Here is a 25,329-nt window from a genome sequence, read left to right on the forward strand (position 1 = left end):
ATGTAACCCGAGGTACCACTGTATTTATAAACAGTATTCCAGGCAGATCTCACAAAGTAAGTTTATAAAAGGTTATTACAAACACTGAGAGACAATTTGTTTGTTTAGAATAATCTGTAGGCACTTCTTCACTCCCCTTAGCAGTGGTGTCCAAACTTTTTCAAAGAGGGCCAGACTTGATGGAGTGAAGGGCCGTGGGGCCAACCAAAGTTGTTGAGCTTCTTTTAGGATTGAAGTTATTGAGGGGTTTTTTTATTTTACCCTAGGAAATAAACTGCCACAGGATTAGGCCCCTGAAACGGACTTTGGACATGCCTGCCTTAGAGTAAGGTGTTGGGAATGAGACCCCTCAGGGTGAGAAGCTGTCAGTCATGTTGGATGTGGCCTGCGGCTGGGATATTTCCTTTCCAGAACACCCAGGAAGAATGACATCATGGACACCTTCTTGGGGGGAGGGGGGGACTGACGTCCAAGCCTCAAGCAAGATAGATGATTTGTGACGCTGAGATACCAGAAGGTTGGGCTGAACGCCTGATCCACTAATTTCAGTTAATGATTGATCAGCTAATTTGCAGCAGGAGCCAAAGTCTGAGCGAAGTACTCAGATCTCTGTCGCCTGCAGCAGAATTGAGCCGCTTTCTCATGGTCCTCCAGGAAACAAGGTAAGGGGAGGGGGCTGTTACGTGTAGCATTGGTTGCCCATCAGTGCTGTGACCAGGGGAATTACAATGACATTAGGGAATTCTGCAGCACCATGTGAAAACATCCCTGGTCCACTGGAGAATGAGTGCTCTGCATAGATCAGCAGGTGCCAAGCCCTGCGAGCAGCTGTGGGGCCTGGAAAAGCCTTCTGCATTAACAGGATGGGGTAACAATGAAAGCCAGAACAGGGTGAAAGGGCTGGATCATGGATTCCTGCAGGCACCAGCGTAGACCGAAGGGCTGTTCATTTAGGCCACCCTAGAATGATGGCAAACAGTATATGGCTGCCCAAGCCTATATTTTGTAATGGCATCTTCTGTTTAAAGCAGATTCATAAGCTGTCAGTTTCCATCAGTTGTGCTAAAATAGGGCTTTCTATGGCCTTTCAAGGGACGCAGGTGGCGCTGTGGGTTAAACCACTGAACCTAGGGCTTGCCGATCAGAAGGTCAACAGTTCGAATCCCCGTGATGGGATGAGCTCCTGTTGCTCGGTCCCTGCTCCTGCCAACATAGCAGTTCAAAAGCACGTCAAAGTGCAAGTAGATAAATAGGTACTGCTCCGGCGGGAAGGTAAACGGCGTTTCCGTGCACTGCTCTGGTTTGCCAGAAGTGGCTTAGTCATGCTGGCCACATGACCCGGAAGCTGTACGCCGGCTCCCTCAGCCAATAAAGCGAGATGAGCGCCGCAAACCCAGAGTCAGCCACGACTGGATCTAATGGTCAGGGGTCCCTTTACCTTTACCTTTATGGCCTTTCAAACTGTGTGTGTCGGCATTGTTGTTTGTTACTAGGTTATGCATTTTTGTGTTTTTATATTGTAAACTGCCCTGTAATCCTTGGATGATGGGCAGTATAGAAATTTAATAAATAATAACAAGAAGAAGAACTTGCAGCTGAGCAGGCAGGGAAGATTTTGTAAATTGGAAGAGATTGAGGAGTTTTCTTCTTCTTTCGGTGTCATGATGGAGCCATGTAGCACCCTGGAAAGCTCTATCTGAGCTCCTTGGGTGACATCTATGCCATACATTTATGCAACTTTAACACGGTCTGCCTGGTCACAACCTGTGGTGGTTATTGTGTGAGTAAGGTAAAGGTAAAGGTACCCCTGCCCATACGGGCCAGTCGTGTCCGACTCTAGGGTTGTGCACCCATCTCACTTAAGAGGCCGGGGGCCAGCGCTGTCCGGAGACACTTCCGGGTCACGTGGCCAGTGTGACGAAGCTGCTCTGGTGAGCCTGCACCAGCGCAGCACACGGAAACGCCATTTACCTTCCCGCTATAAAGCGGTACCTATTTATCTACTTGCACTTAGGGGTGCTTTCGAACTGCTAGGTGGGCAGGAGCTGGGACCGAAAGACGGGAGCTCACCCCGCTGCGGGGATTCAAACTGCCGACCATGCGATCGGAAAGCCCTAGGCGCTGAGGTTTTACCCACAGCGCCACCCGCGTCCCGATTGTGTGAGTACTCCTTCAAAAATCCAAATGTACCACCAGGCCCCACAAGTTTGACATCACTACCCTACCATGTGTGTACATTGAGGTTTGCTTAGTCCACTTGCATACTTTTTTAATACTTGGGATCCTTGGGGTCTTTAAACTTAAAGAACATAATTTCTTAAGCACATTTAAATGTCAGCATAGCAGCTTGTAGCTTTATGAATGCTGGAATTATTATTGTTGTTGTTGTTGTTTTGTGAGGATTATTTGGATGAACTTGAGCTAAACATTGAACTGAAGTGAACCAGGTGGGTTCATTTTTGTAAAGGGATGAACTGGAACAAGTTCCTTTTTTGACAAGGCGAACTTGAAGTAGAACTAGTTACCATACTTTTTAAAACGGACATTCCAAACTCTGCCTAAAACTTTATGGGAGATGGTGAGACCAGTGTGTGTCTCCATAAATTTTTGTGCGCAAAGCATTTTGGTGACATGTGGTGCATATTTCGGAGGTTTTGGAAAGATGAGGTAGATTTACAGGGGTGCATAGAAATTCCACTCTCTAGCAAGTTCAGCATATCTCCCACTGCACAGTCAGTAAAGGAACTAGATTCCCGCAAGGCTCACAGGTTGGCAGCCCCATCCCTGTGGTGGAAGGATGTAATGTTTGACAGTCAAAGGGCCATCCATACAAAGTTATGAATACAGTTCCTGTAATAGGTTCATGGTAGGTCAGAGTCCAAGCCTAGCTAGGAAAGAAAAATAGTGCCTTTATCTGGTCCCTAATCCAAAGAGCTTATAGGTGGGGCAATATTGTGGCTCAAAGTATGGTCTAAGATGGGGAACCTGTGGCCATCTATATATTGTCGGATTACAATTCCCATCATCCCTGACCATGGGCCATGCTTGCTGGGGCTGGTTTAAGGGAAGAGATGATAGATAGACTGACAGACAGATTTAATTCTATCAAAGTTAATGGGTCTCTATAGACCCATTATTCTTAATGGAGATATAGTCCCATCCGCACTATACATGTAAAGCAGCATCATAACACTTTAAATAGTTATGGCTTCCCCCAATTCCCAGAATGTTTAACAATCAATCCATCTTCACAGGGAACTCTGGGAATTGAAGCTCTGTAAGGGGAATAGGGGTCTCTTAACAACACTCCGTACCCTTAAGGAACTACACTTCCCAGGGTTCTTTGCGGGAAGCCATGACTGTTTAAAAGTGGTATGGTACTGTTTAAATGTCTAGTGCAGATGGGGTCATAAGGAGATGTGCAGCTCAGAGTGTTCCCAGTCACTAAGAAATACCTTAACTTCCAGCTTCCACTGTTTGGTCCAGTGAGTACAAAGCCATCTGGCACATTTAAGCATTCTATTAACATTTCATTGTATCAAATACAGTCACTGAGTATTGCACTGGCACACTATGCTTCACCACACCCTGGGGTCTCTGTACTTAGTCCAGCCAATGGCCCTCTCCTCAGCTTGCATGACACACAGCGCCCGTCATCAGTTTGGCTTGGTTATGCCATGTGATTTGATAAGAGGAGAAACTGTGTTCCTGGGATAAGCATAGACCTCCTCACTTGTTTATGAGTTACTAAGATAACAAGAGATAGCAGGTTTCTGTTGCCACTTCCTGGATATGTTGCACTTTCTCGATCAATGCCACCTGCAGAACCAAGTCATTTATGACACCCAAGAGGCCTAAATAAGCCTATAAAATGTGGTCAGTGAGGAAGTCCAGAGTATGAACAGTATTCTATTTGTATCCTCCCAGGCATGTTTTCCTCCCTGATGTGTGTTTGCAGTATGCACAGCACCATGTTTTCCAAGGGAAACCAAGCTCAACAGGCTTGTGGGACCATGCAGGCCGCTAGGAACTGCTTGTGCATAGTTCAGTTAAGAAACTCACTGCCCCAAGAGGTAGTGATGACCACCAACTTGGATGGCTTTAAAAGACAGACAAATTCATGCAGTGTAAGGACATCAGTGGTTACTAGCCATCATGGCTATGTTCTACCTCAACTCACGGAGGGTGTCTGTTTCTGAAGACCAGTTGCTGGGAATCACAGGTGAGGAGAGCATCATTGCTTTCACACTTCCCACAGGCATATGGTGAACTACTGTTGGGCTAGATGGACCTTTGCCCTCATCCAAGAAGGCCCTTATGTTCAGTGATTGGGGAGAAAGAAAGCATATCATTACCAACGATTGATCCTTCCCTACGCTGTATTTACAGGTCTGTTTGCCCTAGCAGGATGCTTTGGCTATCATGGGCGATACTCTCCATGTTTCTGGCAGTAGGTAAGATTTTCCATGTTGAGGGTTATCCATTTGCTACAAAGGCTTCCCTGCTCTCTGTGTGGAAACGGTGTGGTCTTGTGCCTAGTCATCAGGCCTCCCAACTTGGTGGTGGGTGGGATGACTTCCTCAGAAGGCTAGGGCTGCACTCTTCAGTGCTGCAGCTTAAAACCAGTGGCATTTACATACAAATTCATAGGACTGGGTTGTAGAGGTCTAGAACGGCACCTGTTTTGTTTACTGCTCCTTAGTATTTGGGGGTGGAGATTCAGCTAGGTGGTACATTTTCCTAAGTCTTACTAGTTGGGATTGGAGCATAGCTACATGGGCTTCCTCTATTAAAGGAAATCTTTCCCAGCACTGAGTTAATTGGAAACCCATACTGTTAGTTTTTATGTACCGTAGTGTGGAGAAAGTCAACAACAACAACAATGGCAGGAGATACTCCACAGAGATTGGGATGGGAACATGGAAAGAGAAGACTGCGGAGGCTGTCTTTGGCTCCATGAAAAATGTTAATGCCCAGCCAACTGTTTTCCTTACAGCATCAGGGAACACAGCACCACGCTTCGAGATGAACAGAACCTTCTCCTTGCCAGAGGACACACCTATAGGTGAGTAAAGGGAAGAATGCTCACCTGTAATGCAGGAAGTAAAGGGAAATGATAACACTTGTGAGAATGGTGGAAAGAGAAGTCCTTGGGTTTCCCTTTGTCTTACCTGCTCCTTGGCTTGGATGGGACGATAAGAGATGGATCCTTGGATCCTTTTTACTGGGGAAGCTATCAGGTTTGGCGCTTGGAAGTAGTCCTGGATCTGCTACTGTCACTAGAGGCACATGGGGCCTCCATAGCAAAGAGTGCTTTTTACCAGCTTAGGTTGGTAACCTAGCTGCACCCCTTGGTGGATATAGATAACCTGGCATCACCAATCTATGCTCTGCTGATCTCCCTCTTGGACTGAAGCAATGTGTTATATATACCCTTAGAAATGGTCTGGAAAGCCCAGCTAGTATAGAACATGGTAGTGAGGTTGCTAATGTAGCCTGACTCAGAGGTGCTGATTTCAACTAATAAAAGCATTACATGGTTTGGGACCTCAGTACCTGAAGGAACACTTCTTCCCATATGAGTCTACCTGGGCTTGAAGATCCTCTATGGAGGGACTAGATGTTTGCTGCCTTTTCTTTGCTGGTAGTTTAACATGGTTCATTGGGGTTATTATCCTCTGAATGGGGATCCTGTGATTATTTGGTCTGTTTAAAGTGGGACTTCATTCTTGGTTTCTGCTTTGTGATGCTGATCACACGAAGCCAGTTGGGTGGGGTATGAATAAATAAATAAATAAATAAATAAATAAATAAATAAATAAATAAATAAAGATTATTATTGCCCATGGCATTGTCTGTTTTTGTTTCGATTGCAAATTTTCTAGAGGTGCCCTGCGTTAGGTGACACAAAATTTCAATAATAACAAATAATTCAAATATGCAGGTCAACGGATAGGAAGGGAAGAGGAGTGAAGGAAGCTAGAAAACATTCTGTTACTGGTTCTCCTTTGAAAGGTGTGTCCCTACAGGGATGACGGTTCAGAAAAAAGAGGTTGTTGTTGTAATGATGTCATTCTGACCTGGGTGGTCTAGCAAATCCTCCTGCTATCTCTCTCTACTTCTGGTACTCCTTTCTCATTGCAGGTGCCTTTGTTTTAAGGCTGGTGGCTGTGGATGATGAAGGGGATGTTTTGACCTATAGCATAAGCGGCAGCGACGCCCACTACTTCAATCTTGACAGTAGATCAGGCAATGTGACGTTGAAGCAAAGAGTGAATTATGAGGTAAGAATGGGGCCAAGCAAATGAAGGAATTCAACAGGGAGAGACAGAGCAAGCAGGGGAAGCCAGTGAATTTCCCCCCATCTGAACATTTTGCAAATGAGCTTGTAAAGGTTGCATAGGTGTCAGTTGATTGTTGTTTACTGGAAGAAGGGCATTAACATATATCACTGATTCTGGCCTGAACAAACTGGATGCTGATTTTGTTTCCATGCACAATTCGGAGTGCTGACTTTGACCCTTAAAGCTTTATATGGCTGAGGAGGACCAGTATACCTAAAAGACCACCTTTCCCCATATGACTCTGTCTTGACAGTGTTTCAACACCAGCCAAATACTTATTTTTTTTCATGGGCATTTGGGCAGCACAAATGCTCTGATACTGTATTGTTAAATTTGTTTTTTTGATACGGATTTAGTTAGTTAGTTAGTTAGTTGGAAATTGGGAGCTCTTTTAGTGGGAAGTGATTCATCAGTTTAATAAACCTTAACCTTAACCTTCCTGTAGACCAGCGAAACTGTTTGTTGTACAACAACTGCTGCTTATTTTTCTACTGCTTTTATCAGGCATAGGCAAACTTGGTCCTCCAGATGCTTTGGGACTACAACTCCCAACATCCCTAGCTAACAGGACCAGCGGTCAGGGATGATGGGAATTGTAGTCTCAAAACACCTGGAGGGCTGAGTTTGCCTATGTCTGACTTATATGTCCCAGCAGTTTCCCCTCCCCTCCTGTACGAATGCTATGACACTTTCTGTAACCTCCCAGCAGGTCTGATTGGGCAGAAAAAGAGATAATAGAGAAGGTATCCCATTAAGCATGGATTTGGGGATAAGACAGACAGATACTGACATGCATGTATGAGTGTTTAATATGACCATACCCAGAGTATAAGGCAAGGCCTCTTCAGCTGTTTCACCATTAGGTCAAGGAAAGCACCTGTATCGTCCACGGAACTAAATTGCCTTTAACATTGTCTGCTGAAGATATTCACCAAGCTAATATTCAAAAAAAGAGATGGGAAAGAAGGTGAGGGTAGCAGGAAGACTGGTGCTAGCAGAATCCTGTTGAGGAATGCTGATATTGTGTCAAGTGAATGTGGAATAAATGGACGTATGCAGTACATTTACACTGATATTTCCAAGACCAAAGAGCAGCCATATTTCCTGAATGCAAGTCATTTTTTTTTGTAAGAGCAGACCTACAAGAACAAAAGCTTGTGTTGTACTTTGAGTCCAGGCAGTTGTTGCTCTGGTATAAGCAATGCATATATAACTAATTATTATAATTATTTAAATATTCTGATTTTGGTACTTCCTTGCAGACTAGATTCTGCAGGAATTTTGTGGATGTCACCCATTTTGCTTTTACTACCACCTGGGCTCAAATCTACATGTTAAATTAAATCTTTGCTGTAATCTGAAATGTAACCAAGGTGAGATATTCTCAAGAACACCTGGCCCATGAGCTTACCAGCTATATCTCAAAATAGAAGCTACCTTCCTTCCTACAAATGACATTATGGTTTTACCTTGGTTTTAGATTTCAGCGAGCAGAGATATTTTGTTTGTTCTCCAGCTACCCGTAAACAAAATGCCTTAATAATTTCTTTGACCCCTGAGAACCAACTGAATCTTGTCAAAATACAACAGTGATTTTAATATCTGCTTAAGTAATCTTCACCTACAACTTTCAAAATCTTCTCTTCTTCTTCCCCTGACTAACTTTCCCCCATGGTTTAACATTATCCGTTTTGTAATGGAATATTCAGGCACACTAGCCAAAAGCCATATAGTATAGAGTATATTTGTGTTTATGTGAGTATTTGTGCATTAGGGGTATGTGTCAGATTTGGATGAGTTATGAATCAATCATGGGGTAAAATGAGGCACCTCAGAAGGGATTTTGGTCTTGCATGGGCAAAGTGGAGTCTGTACGAGGTTGCACAAGTCAAAGCAGGGACCCCTGAAGTGCTCTGTGATGCCTTGGTGATTCAGCTGATCAATATTTGCTAAAAGTGATAATTATGTCTCTAAGCTTACCATTAGCCAACTTGGTTCCCCTCCAGATGTTTCAGGTCAGAACTCCCATCAGCTCCAGCAAGCGTGGCAAGTATCCAGGAATGATAGGAGTTGTTGTCCAAAACATCTAAGGGCACCATGTTGGGACCTTCTCTAAATGGGGTGAACAAATTTCAGCATGGAGAGAGAGCAGAGGGAGCACTCCACTGTGATGGGCAGGTCAAGCTTGCAATTAATGGCAGTGATTTTATTCACCACGTGGACCCCTTGCTTCAAGAATTCCCTGCCTCTTTCAGGCATGTAAGAAAGGAGGCATTCTGACTCTGGGGGAAAGTATATTAATAGGAAAGGTGGCGTTGTCATCATGCCTCTTTTCCAATGTGCTTCTGCTTTGCATTTTCCCTTCCAGGACATACAAATTATGTTTCTGGATGCCCAAGTGACGGATGGGAAAAGTGTGCCGGTAAGTGAAGAAACATGCCGGGGAAAGATAACACTGGTTCTAAACAAGGAGCAGAGATCCATCAGGGGAGACTGCCTGTGGAATGGGATATGGAAGGTGGCTGCTGTCCCAGTTCTTAGGTGGTGGTGGTGGTGGTAAGGAGGAACAACCGCTGGACTAAACTGGGACTCACCAAGCAGCTTTCACTAAACCAATGTCTGCTGAGGTCTCATGTGCCTACTTACAAATGTAGGGAAAGCTCAGCACAACCCTGTGTCAAGTGACCAGAAGCAAAGGGGAACAGGCCTCTTGTACCTTCAATAGTTGTGTAGAAGAGATGAGCTTGTCTCCATGATGAGCGGTCCCTGATGAAGCTGCCTCTTCTATCCTACTATAGAAGGCTCAGGAGTCCCAGTCCTTCTTTGCATCCGGTAACCTTTTCCCTAAAGCTCAGATTTCCTCCATCCTTGTATGGAGTTCTTGGGTGCTGAAGCCCCCCTACCTTGTCTCTTCACATTACTGTCTTTTTTCTTCCTTCAACAGGTTGAAATGGGAATCACAATCATTGTAGAAGACCGGAACAACAATAAGCCAATATTCCAGAATGAACCCTATTTTACTGATGTCCCAGAGGTACCTTTGGCCACCTGAGCTCATGCCCAGACTTCTTTTCTTTGTGGTCCATGGCATTCCACAGCTGGCGGAAGACAGTGGAAGCAATGCAAATATCCCATCCATTTTATAATTTAAGGAAGCTGTCCTATCTGGGTGGATTTGCAGGGCAGCCCTCTCTGTGGTCATAAGGACAATTCACAAAGTGGCTCACTGCAACTGCATGCACCTAGTGGCACTTCGGAAACTACTTGGGAGGAGCAACTTCCCACCCAGTGTGGTTAATTTCAGCTGACCACAATCGTACTATTACCGCTTCCTAGGCCAGCATGCATGTACCAAATTAAGGGATCTGTATTTGTTTGGGTTATCTCTGTTTTAAGCAAGTGGGGTTCTAGGAACTTCCAGGAACTGAAGTGCCAATAACTCATCTGATGGAAACGTCCACAGCAAAGGAGTTAAACTAAGGGATAAGGCAGAGGCATTTGCTTTCCCCAATATTTAGGCTTGATCAGATTCCTCTGTGAATCAAAGCCAAAGTGTTCTAGCTCCTGCATAATGTTTGGTACTTTCACTAGTTCCTTCATCAAGTAGACTACAAGCAAACAAACTACTGAAGGTACCCAGTCTTGCCAGTAGTGTCAATAGTATTGTGTGACCAACTGAGACATCTCTCTGGTCAGGACAACCTAAGAATCGGGGAACCACTGCAATTTGTGTCTATGTGGAAACAGGAGCCACAATCCTAGTACACAAGCACCAATTTATCTAAACAGATTGGTCTGATGCTCTCTCTTTCAGAATACAGCAATTGGCTCCTCAATCTACACAGTCTTAGCTGTGGACATGGACAGTGGAAACGCTGGACGGGTATCCTATTCAATTGAGGAAGTGAGTGTCACATTGTAAATACAGATGTAAGGTAAAAGGGACTGCTTTACAAAGAATGAGCTGCCCCAGTGCTTTCTAGTCAGCCTAACAACAACATCTCCCCAGAGGCTCAGACAGAAATATTTTTCGCAGCCAGTTGCCTGAGATCAGTTGAAACCTGAGATTTTATACATGCAGATACACTTACCTCATTTCTCTGTCCTGCTTGTCCTCTCTGGTAAGCATCTGGTTGGCAACTGTGGGGAACAGGATGCTGGATTTGTACAGGTCTATAATCTGACGCAACAGGACTCTCCTTATGTAATGGCTAAATGACAACTAAACATGTCGATTCCAGGTAAGGAGTCCTCCTTTCTAAGCAGGGTGAGGTATCTCACCTCAGGCAGGAGATTTAGGCTGCCATTAGAAGGCATCAAGTTTAAAATTTATTGAGGTTCCTCCTACATTTTTACCATTCCTGGTGAGAACCATTTGGATGGTCTTCCTTGTGCCTTCTGCTGAGTGTTCTTCCAACCACTCTGAGGATTTTTGTGTGTGTTGAAGTTGTGGGGTGTAAATGTACCAAATAAATAAATAAAACTGTCACCACCTGATCTTTAACACTTGCAGGGATTTGCCATGGGGGGGGTCCTGGAGGGGGGGAAGGGTCTGCTGTTTTGCTCTGGGAAAAGTTCTCCCCTTTTTTGTTCTCTCACACCTCACATTTTTATACCGCATGTGCCGTACACAGGTCAACCCAAACGATGCAGAGAATCACGACCTCTTCTACATCCACTACAATGGCACGGTGTTCCTGAATGGTTCATTGAGCTACAATAACAAGAGCACTTTCTACCGAATCAAGATCTTTGCCAGGGTGAGGCTCAGATTGTGACACGCTAGAAGAAAAAGGGAGGAGAGGGGAGGGCAAACATCACCTTCTCTCTGTGGAGCATTTATCAGAAAAAGAGAAAGGCAGCTAGCTACCATGGCCAGAGCAGCTATGGGCAGAGCCGCCAGGCCCTACCATTAGGCAGAATGAGGTGGCTGCCTCAGGTGGCAGATGCTAGTAGGGGACGAGTGGCAGCAAAGTGTTGGAGGTTTGTGGAGGACACAGAGCCATCACCAGCGCTGAAGTAAGGAAGGTTCAGTTGGCAGTCCAGTTCAGCTGGGCAGGTTGTGGGATGCTGGTGGTGGCAGGAATCTTGTCATTCACCTCAGGCAGAAAAAGTGACAGGCCAGTCTTGGCCAATTTATATTTGTGGAGGCCCCATTAGCTGCTGGTTTTCAAGGCTTTGGGGATATGATTCCCCCTTTGAAAGCATGCTTGGTGCCAATTATTTTGTCATTCCAGTGCCAAGTAAAGGCTTACCTGTGGGTCAAGGCATTTTTCGTATGTTAGTGCAGTTCCAGCTTTTCAGATGCATGTGAAAAACATATATTTTTGGTCTGGTACTCCCCATTTGTTAATGCTTGGTAATATTGTGCAGTATTTTGATATTTTTAGATGGTGATATTTGCATATACATTGTCTATCTTTGTCACGGTCCATAACTCCAGCAGTTCTACGCTGAATAAAACTTAATTGAAACCCACCCAATTATTTGGCTAAAATTGGGAGGTGCTTTTCTGTTATTTCTTTCATAATCTAAGCACCAGTTGATCCAAAACCAGATTTTCAAGCAATGAAGAAAGATTACTAACAAACACTTCTGCATCAGCATGTGCTTTCCTCAGTATTTTCCATCCTCTTCCTTTGGTTGCTCTCCTTTTAAGATGCATTAGAAGACTTGGATATTTGTAGTACTGGTAGCAGTAGCAACAATTACATTGAAATCAGTTGGAAGCAAATAAGAGTGCCTACTAGACAAGGGTGTTGTTTCTTTACTGTGCAATGAGCAGGAAGGGTTTACTAAGGACAAAACAGTATGTATTGCTGCAGAGAAGGGATACGTTTTGGGTAGGTAGAGAGAACAGAGTTTAAGTGATCGTTCTATCTGTGTGTCTCTCCCTCTCCTTCTCTAGGATAACGGGGGGTTATCTGATGGCCAGTTCATCTATCAGAACAACACAGCCTATCTGTCTGTGACAGTTGTTGATGTGGCTGACCTGGACCCTGTATTCCTGGGAGCACCATACTCAGGTTCTGTACCAGAGAACTGCCCTCTGGTAAGGGATGTCTTCAGTTCTCTAGCGTCCTCCTGACCCTCAAGTGATGGAATCCTGCAGCTTTTGACAAGGCTTTCTTTTGACATGGAAAAATTGCAGCCTTTCCATCAAATTGTACCTTGTTGCATCTGTCTGTCTGTCTGTCTGTGTCTGTCTAGGACAAGCATATGAGTGTGGTAAATATGTGGGCTTAACCCTAGAACTTCAAGGGGAAACAGTGCCCTTCATGGCAGCAGTTCTCAACAAAGCAGCTTTGAAACTTGGCCAGAGCAAGAAAGAAAAGAATATGGCATCAACTGTGGAGTGAACACAGGTCACTTTTGCAACTCACTCAGGGATCAGAGTAAGGCAGCTGGGCAGCCCCAATGGCCGATCCTTCTGCACCTCTCCCAGCTTTGGAGGGCAGAGCAGTGTGTGTGTGTGTCCCCCAGAGGGTGCCCTGCACCCTTTTAAGCCAGCCTGCTACATTCAGGTGCAATGGCGGGTGCTGCTGCATGACCAGTGTTGAAGCTGAGTTGAAATGCCACTCTAGTTGGCTTCTGTCCATAGAACTGGGTGGAAGTTGTGGTGGTGGCATCTTGTCCTTTGCTTTAGCCAGGCATAGGCAAACTCAGCCCTCCAGATGCTTTGGGACTACAACTCCCATCATCCCTGACCACTGGTCCTGTTAGCTAGTGATGATGGGCATTGTAGTCCCAAAACATCTGGAGGGCCGAGTTTGCCTATGCCTGCTTTAGGCAAATGCCTTTAAGGGGACCTTGAGTTATTTTGGGGTCGTGAGTTGCCAAGCACTTGAAGTTGGCAAGCAGGAACTTCATACCCATCTAACATGTCTCTAATGAAAATAGGGACGTCCCATTCCATAACGATCATTTTACTATTTATACCCCACACATCTTACTGGGTTGCCCCAGCCACTCTGAGCAGCTTCCAACACATATAAAAACATAATCAATCATTCAACATTAAAAAACCCTTCGCTATCTGGAATTGCCTTCAGACAACTCGGTGGTTGGATAACTCCATACCCTCCAACATTTCTCCAATGAAAATAAGGACATCCTAAGTAAATACAGCACGGGACATTCTGAGATCAAATCAGAAACTGGAACGGCTTCTCTAAATCAGAGATGTCCCTGGAAAATAGGGACACTTGGGGAGTCTGGAACTTAGGAACACAGGAAGCTGCCTTATATTGAGTCAGACCCACTGGCCCATCTAGCTCAGGATTGTCTGCACTGACTGGCAGCAACTCTCCAGGCTTTCAGACATATTGGTCTCTCTCAGCCTTACCTGGAGATAGATATAGATAAATAGATAGTTGGTGATAGATAGATAGATAGATAGATAGATAGATAGATAGATGATAGATGATAGATATATTTTTAAAACTCTGTTTATATGCTGCTGTAATATAAAGATATAGCACAACAGTTTACAGCAATATAAAAACATAAAATTAAGCAATAAAGTAATAAAAAGTTAAAAGCAAGTTAAAAGCAAATATAAATTTGAAACAAACATCAATAGACCATTATGGGGAATGTACTCATAATTGCCTGCATAGGCCTAGTGGAGCAGAAAAATTTTCAGCAAGTGTTTAAAAGTTGGCACAGAAGGTGCCTGCTGAATCTCTTTTGCCAGGGTGTTTACCAGGCTGATGAAATGAAAGGCTCAGTTTCTTGTCAAAGGAGCCTCCCCAACCCATCGAATGACCAAAGATGCTCCTGCAGATAATCTCAGCAATCACTCTGGAATACAAGGGTGCAGGCTATCCCTGAGGGACCCTGTACCCAAGTAGTTGAGATGTTGAGGCCTGAATGTGGGGCCTTCTGCTTGCAAGGCAGATGCTCTGCCACTGAGCTACGGACCTCAAGGCCTGTCCTTTCCCTACTCACTGGGGGCTGGTACAAAGCGGGCCCAGCACTCACTGGCCATTTCCTCATCCTAGGGCGCATCAGTGGTGAAGGTGCAGGCCATTGACCAGGACAAGAATGTGAATGACATCATCGATTACAGCATCATCAGTGAGTGATGGAAGGGTGGATCAGGGCACAATGGGCCATGAAGTGTGCAGACGGTACTTAGAGCTCCTGAGATCCTGTATCTCTCTTTGTGTGCAGGTGGTTTATGTAATGCCGGGCGGTGCTGAGGAGGTGATTGATAGGGTACCAACAATGAGGGAGGGAAAGGCCAAAGAACAAATGGGCTGACAGCTCGTAGCAAATGGTGAAAGGTCTGCACAGCAGTTTAGATGTTCTTTCTGTTCCAGTGGATCACTCAAGCTCTTCCCACTGAGACTGACAGTTTAAGCAGCCATAATGAGCTACCATGGGCTGGTAGCTACATCCATGGTACCACAACCCATCAGGTTGTGTTGGTGATTTAAAGTTGTAAGGTAAAGGTGAAGGATCCCTGACAGTTAAGTCCAGTTGTGAACGACTGGGGTTGAAGTGCTCATCTCGCTTTATTGGCTGAGGGATCCGATGTTTGTACGCAGACAGTTTTTCTGGGTCATGTGGCTGGCATGACTAAGCAGCTTCTGGCGAAACCAGAGCAGTGCATGGAAACGCCATTTACCTTCCCGCCGGAGCGGTACCTATTTATCTCCTTGCACTTTGACATGCTTTTGAACTGCTAGGTGGGCAGGAGCTGGGACCGAACAACGGGAGCTCCCCCCATTGCGGGGATTTGAACCACCGGCCTTCCGATTGGCAAGCCCAAGGCTCAGTGGTTTACACCACAGTGCCACCCGCATCCCGATTTAAAGTTGTGTCTATGTAGAAAACAGCGTGACTGGGGCTCCACTCCAGTGTGGTTGATGACATGTGTCCCTACTCCTACCCCACCATTCTTTTCCCTCTGCCCTAGCTGCCACTAGCTTGTTCACGATCAACAATGCCACAGGAGTCATTACTGTGAGTGGCCACCTGGACCGAGAGGGCATTCCAGGTGAAGAGGTGCAGCTCCAGGTTGTGGTGAGTAGCAGGCAGTTGTGGGAAGTGGTAGATCTCTCTGCCCCCCCCCCCGCCCCGTCCAAGGCCTCAGTTTCTCTTTCTCTCTCTCTCTTGCTTCATTTCTCAGGCTCAGGAACGAAACCTCAACATTTACCAGCAGGTGGCGCAAGTGAACACCACTGTGACCATCCAGGTCACTGACATAAATGACAACAAGCCTCAGTTCTATCTGTGTGAGGACTACGCAACCTGTGACTTCACAGGCCCTCCAGAAGGTGACTTTTCCGGTGAGATTGAGGAACACGCTTCTTCCAGAACACCTGTGGCTGGCCTCAACATTGTGGCCTATGATCCTGACAAGGTGAGCAGGAGAGGAGAGTCTGTGAGGCTTCGTGTGGGTGGGATTCAAAGCTCAAAGGACAAGGAGATACCAGGGATGATTGATGCCAGTGCTATCCTGGGATGCTGCTCCCCTTTTCGCCTATAACTATCATGTTAGCGTTGGGCCATTCATACCATGCAGTGGGAAGGTGGCTCCTTGTGATTTTTGACAAGCATCTGCATCGCTATAGAAGGAAAACAGGTGAAGATGGAGTATAACTCAAAACATAAGCCAAAGGTCAATCTAAAATGTCTCATCCCATATTGTAAGATGTTAAAAGTATATTCAGTAGTGTGCCACAGTCGGTCCAAGACCATTTGTAATGTTCTTCAATATGAAATTTATATGGAGAATATACTATGTCAACAACTGTAGTATTTTAGCTACTGGAAAATTCAAGGGTAGGTGGTCCTAACACAGTTCTGTAGCTACTATCTCCTATTTCCAGTCTAGGGCAAAAGACTGTAATATATCATTGTATGTGCCTCCGTGTGTGTATGTGTGTAGCGTACGTGTAGTCAGTATGTGCATTTGTGTGTGGTCTGTGTGGGTGCATGAGAGTGTGAGTGGGGGTGGGGGGATGACGGATGGTTACTTTTGCTTTGGCCATGCCGAGCACTGGGAGGCTGGCTACTCCTGTTTGATTATCCAAGCTCTCTGACTTCTTCCCTACACAGGGCTCCAATGGCACCTTCCAGCTGTCCCTTCGGGGTCCAGATGCATTTGCATTTTCAGTCTCACCCCAGAAAATTGTGAATGAAGGCACTGTTCAGGTCCTTGTAAGCAATTCAAGTCTTGTGGACTACGAAAAGACACCTACTATAACTGTGGAGGTGAGTGAAACAAGGGTCAGGGAGAGTCCCATTCCCTTCCTGCCAAGAACTGGGATCTTAACTCAGTCGTTTGTTCGCTAAAAGTAACTGAATCTCCTTCTAGGCCATTTCAGTGTAGAAGACCTAAGCGAGGATTATGATCAGACACCCCAGAAGGTAGCTTTAAAAGGACTTCATTCTGCTATCTGCTCAGAGCCTGAAGCCGCCAGGCTGTGTGGGAGCTGTGTAGTTAGCACTGTGTGACTGACCATCTTCTTGTAGAATCAAAGCATCCCCACCAGCTCTGGATTCTCATCAAGTATGAGCATCCTATTATACCTGGCTGGCTGCCAAGGAAATAGGCCCATGATGTAGACAGCCTTTAAAGACCAGAAGACCCTGCTTAGTTCCTTCCCACAAAAGGCGGCAGCATGGAGTTTAGTAAGAGTCACTCTGAAGCCACTTCTGTCCCCATGACCATGACCATGCTTGGGCTGAGGTTTACTTGGCTCCTTCTAATCCTGGCAGATTGTAGCAAATGACACTGGAAGGGACACCGATTGCTGCTCCTTTGCCATGGTCACCATCAATCTCACGGATATCAATGACCACAGACCTGAGTTCAACCAGAGCGAGTACAAACTTTACGTACTGGAGGAGAGTCCACCTGGCACCGTTGTCTCCTCTAACATCACGGTAAGCGAGTTCCGCAGCTGCCTTGGGACCAGGAGGTGGGGGCAGAGAACTATCTGTCTGTGTCATCAGAAGGATCTATTCTCTGTGATGTGGCCAGGTGCTTCATGGCCATGTTGAGAAGCAGGCATCTTGGGCTCCCTCCACATCCCCAATGGGGAAGTCAATTAAAAATAACAGTCAATTTTATCCTTTTGCTTTCTGCAGGCTACTGATCCAGACAGTGGAAAGTATGGAGAGATCACCTACTATCTGCTTCCTCAGAGCATGTATGTACATGGGATTGCTAGAGAAACGGGGGGAGGAACAAGGAGAGCATTGTGGTGTAGGCCTACTTTTGCTGGGAGAAAACTAGAATATCTCAAAACTAAGGATGTGTCTTTTCTCTGTTATGCAGCCATTCCATGTTCACAGTGAATGCAACAAGCGGGGCAGTGCTAGTGGAGAATGGCTCTAATCTGGATTGGGGAAAGCGTGCTGTCTATTATGCCACCTTGCAGGCAGTGGATGGGGGCGGTCTGTCTGGATCCACACAGTTGGAGATCACAGTAGTTGACATCAACAACAACCCTCCAGTTGTGGTGGGCTCCTACAATGTCTTTGTCACGGAGGGCCAAGAAACCCGTGTCCAGATCCAGGTAATTTCAAGGCAACATTTCCTCCTTTATTGGACCTGAGCATTGGGCCTCTTTCCAAATTAGGCTGCTGTGCACTTTAAAGAAGTAGCCCTGGCATGATTTACTCATGGGACAACAAGTAATTACTTACTCCTAGTACATGCACCTGAAAGTTTATGTGGCAGGAGACACCTTCACTCTTAGGGCTCACCCACACTTCCCATTTGGCCGAAGCAAGCAGGTTCTTACTTCTTCTCATTGTTGGCTGCAAATTCCCTCCACTCACTTCCCAGGCCACCGACCAGGACGATCCAGAGACCAATAATAGCCGCTTGCAGTTTGAGATTGTGCCTGGCGAATTCAGCAGCAACTTCACTATCGACCCGAACACAGGAGTGCTGAGCAGTGAAGGGCCCTTGGACCGAGAAGCCATCCCTGCAGAGCTGGAGGGCAGGATGGTGGTGACAGTCCTTGTGCATGACTTGGGCATCCCTCAGTTGAACGACACAGTGGACGTCACCTTCATCGTGGAGGTAATGGTGCACCCTGTCAGGGCTCTGGAAAAAGGAGACTAATGCATAAAGAGGCACCTTAGGCCTTGCTCAGGTAAGCTAAGCCAGGTTCCAGAGTGTCTGTAGGTGATGGAAACAGGCACCCTAAGAGTGTGTGTTTTGTGGCAGGTGGCTAACCCATGGTATTGGGGTCTCAGAAACTGTGTCACCCCTGCTCTGTCATTGCTGCGAGGATGCCCTCTATTATCTCGAGTACAGATGAAGCTGCCTTAGACTGAATCAAATTATTGGTCCATTGAGCTCTGTGTGGTCTACACTGACTGGCAGCAGCTCTCCAGGGGTTCAGGCAGGGTTCTCTCTCTCAACGCTCCTTGGAGATGCCGGGGAATTGAACCTGAGACCTTCTGCATGCAAGGCAGATAATCTACCATTGAGCTATAGCCCTTTCCCTAAGTGGATGCTTGGATGTGGAATTGCCCCATTACCAGTTTCCCCCTTTTCTCTTTAGGACATAAATGACAACGCACCCAGATTCAACAGCTCCTTTTATGAATTTTCCGTTCCAGAGGGCTTGAAAGGTACGGTGAGCCAGTGATCTTTAGTCCAGAGTGGACAGGAACTAGGATTAACCTGGGACAACAATATGATGCAACAAGAGAGTCTGGCAACAGTGGCGGACCTTGGGGTCTCAGATTTCAGTAGCCCCCCCCCCAATGCAATGCCAAAATTTGGTGCCCTCCCTTCCATTCTGCCACACAGTTGTGGTGCCCCCTGAGGCACTCCGAGGCTCTGCACTCTGCACTCAGTGCACCCAAACATGTCGCTCTCCCCTGAATCTGCCTCTGTTGACAAAAATAGTATGCACAACAAATAGGGGGACCCAACTTATATCTAAATAATACCTGCATTGTACTAATAGGTTTTCGACCATATACGAAAACATTATCTGTTTTGGCAAGCAGTCTTTTTCAAGTTCTTACAGATAAATGCTAACTTCTGGTTCCTTTGGCAGAGTGGGATTTCCTTAGTAAATTATAAATTATCATTTATCTGTAGAAATTTGAAAAACCAACCAACCCCTACTTGCTAAAACAGATGTTTTACCAGTGATCTGTAGTATTTATTGCATTGATTAGCAGTGGGGAACAGGAAGATGTGGCAAGGCATTAAACAGGAAGCATATAATGGCTTTTCCTAGTTAGGAGGTGTTGCTTTTCATGAGCATTAGAAGTGTAGAGGTTGCCTTGCGTTTTAAGATCTGTGGGGCTGTGGCAATGTGGTGAAAATGTTGTTATTCTTTCTAACTAACCTTCCATCTCCAGGTGTCTTTGTGGGGAGTGTGGAGGCTACCGATGCTGATCAAACAGTGATAAACAACCGTATCTCATTCTACATTGTAAGCAGCGCAGGTTCAAATAACTTTATGGTGCGTTCAAATCGCCTTGGCTCTGGCTGGTACCAGGGGATCTTGAATCTGGACTCCGATGTTGCTCTTGACTATGATCGGCTGCAGCAGAAGTTCTTCAATCTGACTGTGCAGGCGGAAAATTCAGACTTTGGGGGGACCGTGGAAGCTGTCACCGCTGTGGTGAGGGTGAACGTGCTGGATGTCAACGACGAGTCCCCAACCATTGAGCCATCTCCACCACGAGACATTGAAGTTTTGGAGAACGTCACCCTGCATGAGTTAGTTGTCACGCTAAATGCCACCGACATGGACACCAACCACTCGCTGGTATTCCAGGAGTTAGCTGTAGCCTGCTTCAATCGTTCAGTCAATGTGGGCAACGTGTGCCGGGAGTGGTTCCTTCTGGAGCCCAATGGCTCAATTTTTGTGAATAGTTTGGAGATAGACTATGAGGCCTGTGACCTGGTGGAGCTCACACTGCGTGTTAAGGATGAGTTCACTGAGAAGGGAGACCCCTTCAGTGGAAATGGTAAGACATTAGGATGAAGACTTGGTTCTGCATCCCCTCCGAATCTTGAGCTTTACAGCTTCCTTCCTTTTCTCCATCAGTCCTACTTTCTCTTTGTGGCTAGGATGTAGCATTAGGTCCTAGCTGGAGATGCTTCAGGGAGCCATGCTTGTTGGGTAATGGAAATACTATATGCTCCAGCCCCATCCTCCCCTCAGAGGCAGTGTGCATTGTATATAGAAAAGCTCCTGAAGGAAATGAGTCAGTGGAATAGAAAGTTGGTACCTGGGCAAACTTTCCAGAGTCTCATCTACCTTGTTGCACAGTTAACTTTAAAAAACATGTTGTCATTGCATGAGGAAACAGCTAAGTGTGATGGTGGCACAACAACTCAACCTGTGTTCTGCTGGGGTTTTTTAAATAAAGCACAGGGTCCTAGACTGGGGAGATTATGGAGAGGGAGGGGCTGAATTTCCACCACCTGCACTTCTCCTCCTCCCAACCCCAAATAATCTTTTATCTGCAGCCATTTTTCTCCCAGCAGGGGTTACTCGTGGTTCAGGAGGTCCACTGGGAGAAATATGGCTACAGAGAACCTGTTTTAGAGAGGAGAGCATGGGTGAAAGGATCCCATTCACATTTTCTGTCCCTGCAAGCTATCTCTTTAAGTATCTGCCCTGATCCCCATTCTTTTAGATGGATTTAGTGACAAAGTGGTTGAACACTAGGTTCTGTCAATGAAACGACTTAATTGCCATAAGCTTATTTTCTTATCTCTGTGGTTCTGCTGCTATTTGGATCTACTTTGTGGGAGGAATGTCATCGCTAATCTGGTCCCAGCATCTTCACAGCTGGAGGTTCCTTAGCACTGTAGAATGGTGGCAACAGAACAGTGAACTAATTTAGTAAGCTATGTGAATGGGCTGTTTGTTGAAGGACTTGAGAGACAAACCTTGATAGGTGATGTAATATTGTGTTCCTCACTGGGAGCAGGGTGGAGTCTGCAGAGCCACTTCAGTCAGTAACTAGAGCCTCCTCTGTTGTGCCTTTTCTTCTTCCTGCAGAGACCCTGAGAATCTTAATCACTGATGTGAATGACAAGCCACCAGTGTTTGTAGAAAGCACCACCTCTGGTGAGAGCAATATATGCAAGAGAAATGTGCTGCTACTGCCCCCTAATGGATAGATGGGTAGATGGTGGTGTATGAGAGACTGCATCAAAGATTCTCCTCCAGCTTTGTCCTCTTTTGATAGAAATTCCTCTTGCCTGCTATTTGGGGCTGAAATAATTGGAGTCCCCCCTTTAATGAATTAAAAGCAATCGTAGCTCTCAGAAAGCTCCTCCTTCCATGGGAAGGGTATCCTTTCCTCCTCCAGTAGTGTCAAATAACCCATCTTCCCCTGTCAATTGTTAAGGGAGGAGCAGCTGGTTGCCTTCCTGTCTAACATTAGCCAGGACAAAGGAGGCTGGAGCTAGAAGTGAGAGCAAGCTCTTAGAAAAGACCTCTGTCCAGCATGCCCTGCTCTTTGGCACCCATTCTTTGATCTGTTTCTGGTGTTTTGTTGCAGTGATAATCCCAGAAGTCTCTTCTGTGAATCGGCAGGTGGCTGTGGTCAAGGTGAGAGAATGCAATGTTGGGGCACATGTGTGTATGGGTGTGTACTCATTTGGGTACACAGTGCTATGTATACTGTGGTTTGTATTTGCCTGAGCTTGAGTCTGGACTAAGGATTCTGAGCTCCTGTGTTCCGATTCAATACATTATGTCCAATCACAGAACATTTCAGGATTTGGGCCTCTGCCATTGGCCCTTGAACTCTGACTCGTGATTCGCAGCTTGAAAGTTTAGACAGCCAGTCATGTTGGGAGTGGGAGTGGCCCAGGGTTTCAGGAATGTATATAAGCAGTTGCTTTGCACCTGTTTCCCAGTTATGTAGTTCAATAAAGGTTCTCACTGTTATCACTGTGTCTTGCCTCGTGGGAACCTACCTACACTTCACACAGCTCCTTCCTTGTGGTGGGAACTGGCTCCTAGTTCCCACAGGCTATGTGATGTGGGGTAGTTCAAAGAAGCAGCAACAATAGTGTCCTCCTCCTCCTCCTTCCAGGCTCAAGACGCTGATTCGGGTGTGAACAGAGTGATTTCATTTGCCATCTCCAGGGTACTTTTCATCCCAGACAATGGACCTGAGCAGATCCGTGAAAATCTTTTCAAAGTGGAGACAACGGCAGAGAAGGACCTCTACATTGGGAGCATCCAGTAATTGATGGGGTTTTGTTGTCTGGGAACTTTGTGGAGACCACAAGGGTTGCCACTGTATTGACAGTGAGAGGAAATCCAGGAAGAATGGAAGCCAAGAGGAAAGTGTAGCATTGCCAGTCATTTGATCTTGGGGAAATTCTGATAATAGCTTGAGCATGACCAATGCAGCTATACTCCTGGCATCCTATCTAGAAAGAGAGTGTTGCTTCTTAGCACAGACAGTGATAGCAAAATAGGTAGCTTAAATGTTAACACTAGCTTCTCACTTTCTCCTGTTCGGGGTCTAATACTTCACTATAAATTCCAGTTTAGTACATGTTTTATCTGGTCTCCCTGTGATCTGTCCCCAAGCTTGGAGCAGTGTCCTAAGGGCCACATGCACAGACAGGGCATTGTGGAACTAGGGGCTGGTCTGTCCCTGTACAGACTCTGGGATCAGGAACTCTCAGTCCCTGTGATATCAATTTCTCTGTTTCTGCAGAGTTGCCAGCAGCCTTGACAGTTCATTGAAGGGTCAGTATCGGGTGACAGTGGAAGCCAAGGACCACGGGAACCCTCCACTGTATTCCTCAGTATCACTGGACGTAAGACAGCTTTCTGATCTACCCAGATTCCTTTCGCAATGCAGACATTCACCATGACTTTCTTCTGAGAACATTTGCCTCTCTCTTTCTCCAGATCTACACCGTTGATCAGAGCTACCGTGTCCGGCTGGTGTTTGATTCCTCCTTGCAGGACGTGCAGTCTAATTTGAATGAAATCAATGTGTATGGCATTTTTCCCTTCCCTCCAGCGGGTTGATCCAGGGACATATCTATTGTATTGCAATTTGAATTCCATGGAAAATACAACATAAGAAAGGAAAGAAGCACTGCAAATATAATTAAAAACTGAGGGCTTTGTGTGCACTAACAATTCCTATTCCGCTAATGTTTTCATATCTAAAGCCGGATTCTGAAACTTACTGGCACCATTACTATCTCATGCCCCAGGGTGCAGGGCAAGCCATGCACCACAGAGGAGCCGACCCCTGAACATGAAGTTAGAGACACTCATTTTCTGTGCTTTTTCCAGGGCTCTGAGTATAGCTACCCAAGCAACTGTTAATGTAGCAAACATCAGGTCCATCGAGGATTCCGGGAGCTCCAGATCTGACAGGTGACTGGGACAGAACAAGATGAAAGGAAATGAGTGAAGCTAAAGGGAAGACAGTAGTGCCTGAGAAGCATGAACAAAGGGGGAAGTACTTGTGATGCTTGCATCTATGGCTGGCCACAGGCATAGGAAGTATGCTGGTAGGAAGTATGTTTGAATGCCTGTAGAGTAAATGGAGAGGGGTAAAGAATATTTGCGGATTCATGTCCTCCTTGAGGTTCAAAGCACTGAGATTGCATGTAACCAGTGTGACAGATGATGCTGTTGACTCTGTAGTGCTGATTCATCAGGGGTTGGCTGTGTTTGCAAAGCCAGTCAGGTTACCCAATAATTCCCTGGGGGTTGGCTCTTTGATCAGTAAAAGGTCTAGGAAGGGGCTTCTGGCAATACCCCTTTCCCATCCCCATACATGTCCATCTTACACATCACCATCTCAACTCCTCTAGGGCTGTGGTGAAGACAGCAATGGAGGCCTATTTCGTCTATAGCAATGGCACAGCTCTGATGGCCGGAGAAGTGCGCACGTAAGTGATGCATCACGGTGGAGATGGGCTGGGCTGGGCTGGGCTGAGAAGCCCAGGCAAAGGTCAGTGTGGCCTTCCCCAACCTGATGCTCTCCAGATTAAAGCATTGTAGTCTAAAACATATCCCATCATCCCTGACCATTGGCCGGACTAGCTGGGGCTGATGGGAGTTGAAGTCCAAAATATCTGGAGAGTGCCAGGTTAGGGAAGGCTGAGCTCAAGAGCATGGGGAGGAGGAAAGAGGGGAGCATCAGAAAGGGGAAATGTGCATCTGCTCTGGCAGAAGTTTGCATGGCAAGGAAGTGTTTGAATTATGAGGGGAAAGGTAAGGGTGGCTGACCCCCTCTGACTTAAACCCAGTTTGAATGAAATCATAGCCCTCCCCAGGTCTTCTAAAACCAGTAGCTAAGAGGCCAGGCTCCCTCTTCCCCCCACTCCCAGTAATTTGAATCGTGGGGAAAGTTTCCCCTTGGGATGTAGTGATGGCCACCAATTTGGATGGCTTTAAAGAAGCACTAGCCAAATTCATGGAGGTTAAGGCTATCAGTGGCTACTAGCCACTCCAATGGCTGTGTTCCATCTCCACTGTCAGATGCAACAGACCTCTTTATACCAGTTGCTAGGAATCCCAAGTGGGCAGGAGAATCCTGTTGAACTCATTGTCATTCTCCTGCTTGTGGGTTTCTTATGGGCATCTGGTTGACCCCTGTGAGAACAGGATGCTGGACTAAATGGGCCTTTGGCCTGATCCAGCAGGGCTTCTTATATCCCAAGGAACACTTCATGGACACCTTTCTGTCTTCTTTCCAGACTCATCCAGAGAAACCCTGGGGAACTCTCTCGGTTGCTCAAGCTTGGCCTATCCATCATTGTGAGTGCACATTTCCTGCTCATACTCCCAAACACTGAGGAGCAGCTCTAGGGTCTCTCTGAAGTAAGGTGGCAGTGGTGGGGTTTGTCAAAGTTCAAACAGGAGAGCTCTGTCAGGATGGGTGCTTCAAAGGCTTGGTGTGTGCTCCTGGCAGGACAGCAAGCTCTACCTTGCCAGGGCAAGTGAGATGGCCATGGGAGAGATTGTGTGGCTGGAGCCAATGCTGGTGG

General features: G+C 46.1%; 1 protein-coding gene across 1 annotated transcript in view; it reads left to right on the plus strand.

The window, feature by feature from the left end:
* Nucleotides 1-537: 537 nt before the first annotated feature.
* The window catches only part of CDHR2 (cadherin related family member 2), a 28,359-nt gene continuing 3,567 nt past the window's right edge, over nt 538-25,329 (plus strand). Inside the window, exons 1-27 of the mRNA XM_082213619.1 lie at nt 538-662; nt 4,390-4,454; nt 4,997-5,065; nt 6,145-6,284; nt 8,713-8,766; nt 9,289-9,378; nt 10,159-10,248; nt 10,979-11,104; nt 12,253-12,396; nt 14,348-14,423; nt 15,268-15,374; nt 15,481-15,714; nt 16,413-16,568; nt 17,076-17,243; nt 17,448-17,509; nt 17,638-17,878; nt 18,151-18,390; nt 18,878-18,947; nt 19,692-20,306; nt 21,350-21,418; nt 21,855-21,904; nt 22,395-22,546; nt 23,031-23,133; nt 23,228-23,316; nt 23,624-23,707; nt 24,151-24,228; nt 25,039-25,099. Coding sequence (XP_082069745.1) covers nt 553-662; nt 4,390-4,454; nt 4,997-5,065; nt 6,145-6,284; nt 8,713-8,766; nt 9,289-9,378; nt 10,159-10,248; nt 10,979-11,104; nt 12,253-12,396; nt 14,348-14,423; nt 15,268-15,374; nt 15,481-15,714; nt 16,413-16,568; nt 17,076-17,243; nt 17,448-17,509; nt 17,638-17,878; nt 18,151-18,390; nt 18,878-18,947; nt 19,692-20,306; nt 21,350-21,418; nt 21,855-21,904; nt 22,395-22,546; nt 23,031-23,133; nt 23,228-23,316; nt 23,624-23,707; nt 24,151-24,228; nt 25,039-25,099 — 3,543 coding nt within the window. The 5' untranslated portion in view covers nt 538-552. The remainder of the gene's footprint in view (nt 663-4,389; nt 4,455-4,996; nt 5,066-6,144; nt 6,285-8,712; nt 8,767-9,288; nt 9,379-10,158; nt 10,249-10,978; nt 11,105-12,252; nt 12,397-14,347; nt 14,424-15,267; nt 15,375-15,480; nt 15,715-16,412; nt 16,569-17,075; nt 17,244-17,447; nt 17,510-17,637; nt 17,879-18,150; nt 18,391-18,877; nt 18,948-19,691; nt 20,307-21,349; nt 21,419-21,854; nt 21,905-22,394; nt 22,547-23,030; nt 23,134-23,227; nt 23,317-23,623; nt 23,708-24,150; nt 24,229-25,038; nt 25,100-25,329) is intronic.

This window comes from Podarcis vaucheri (genome assembly GCF_965113315.1).
Source record: "Podarcis vaucheri genome assembly, chromosome: 2".
NCBI lineage: Eukaryota > Metazoa > Chordata > Lepidosauria > Squamata > Lacertidae > Podarcis > Podarcis vaucheri.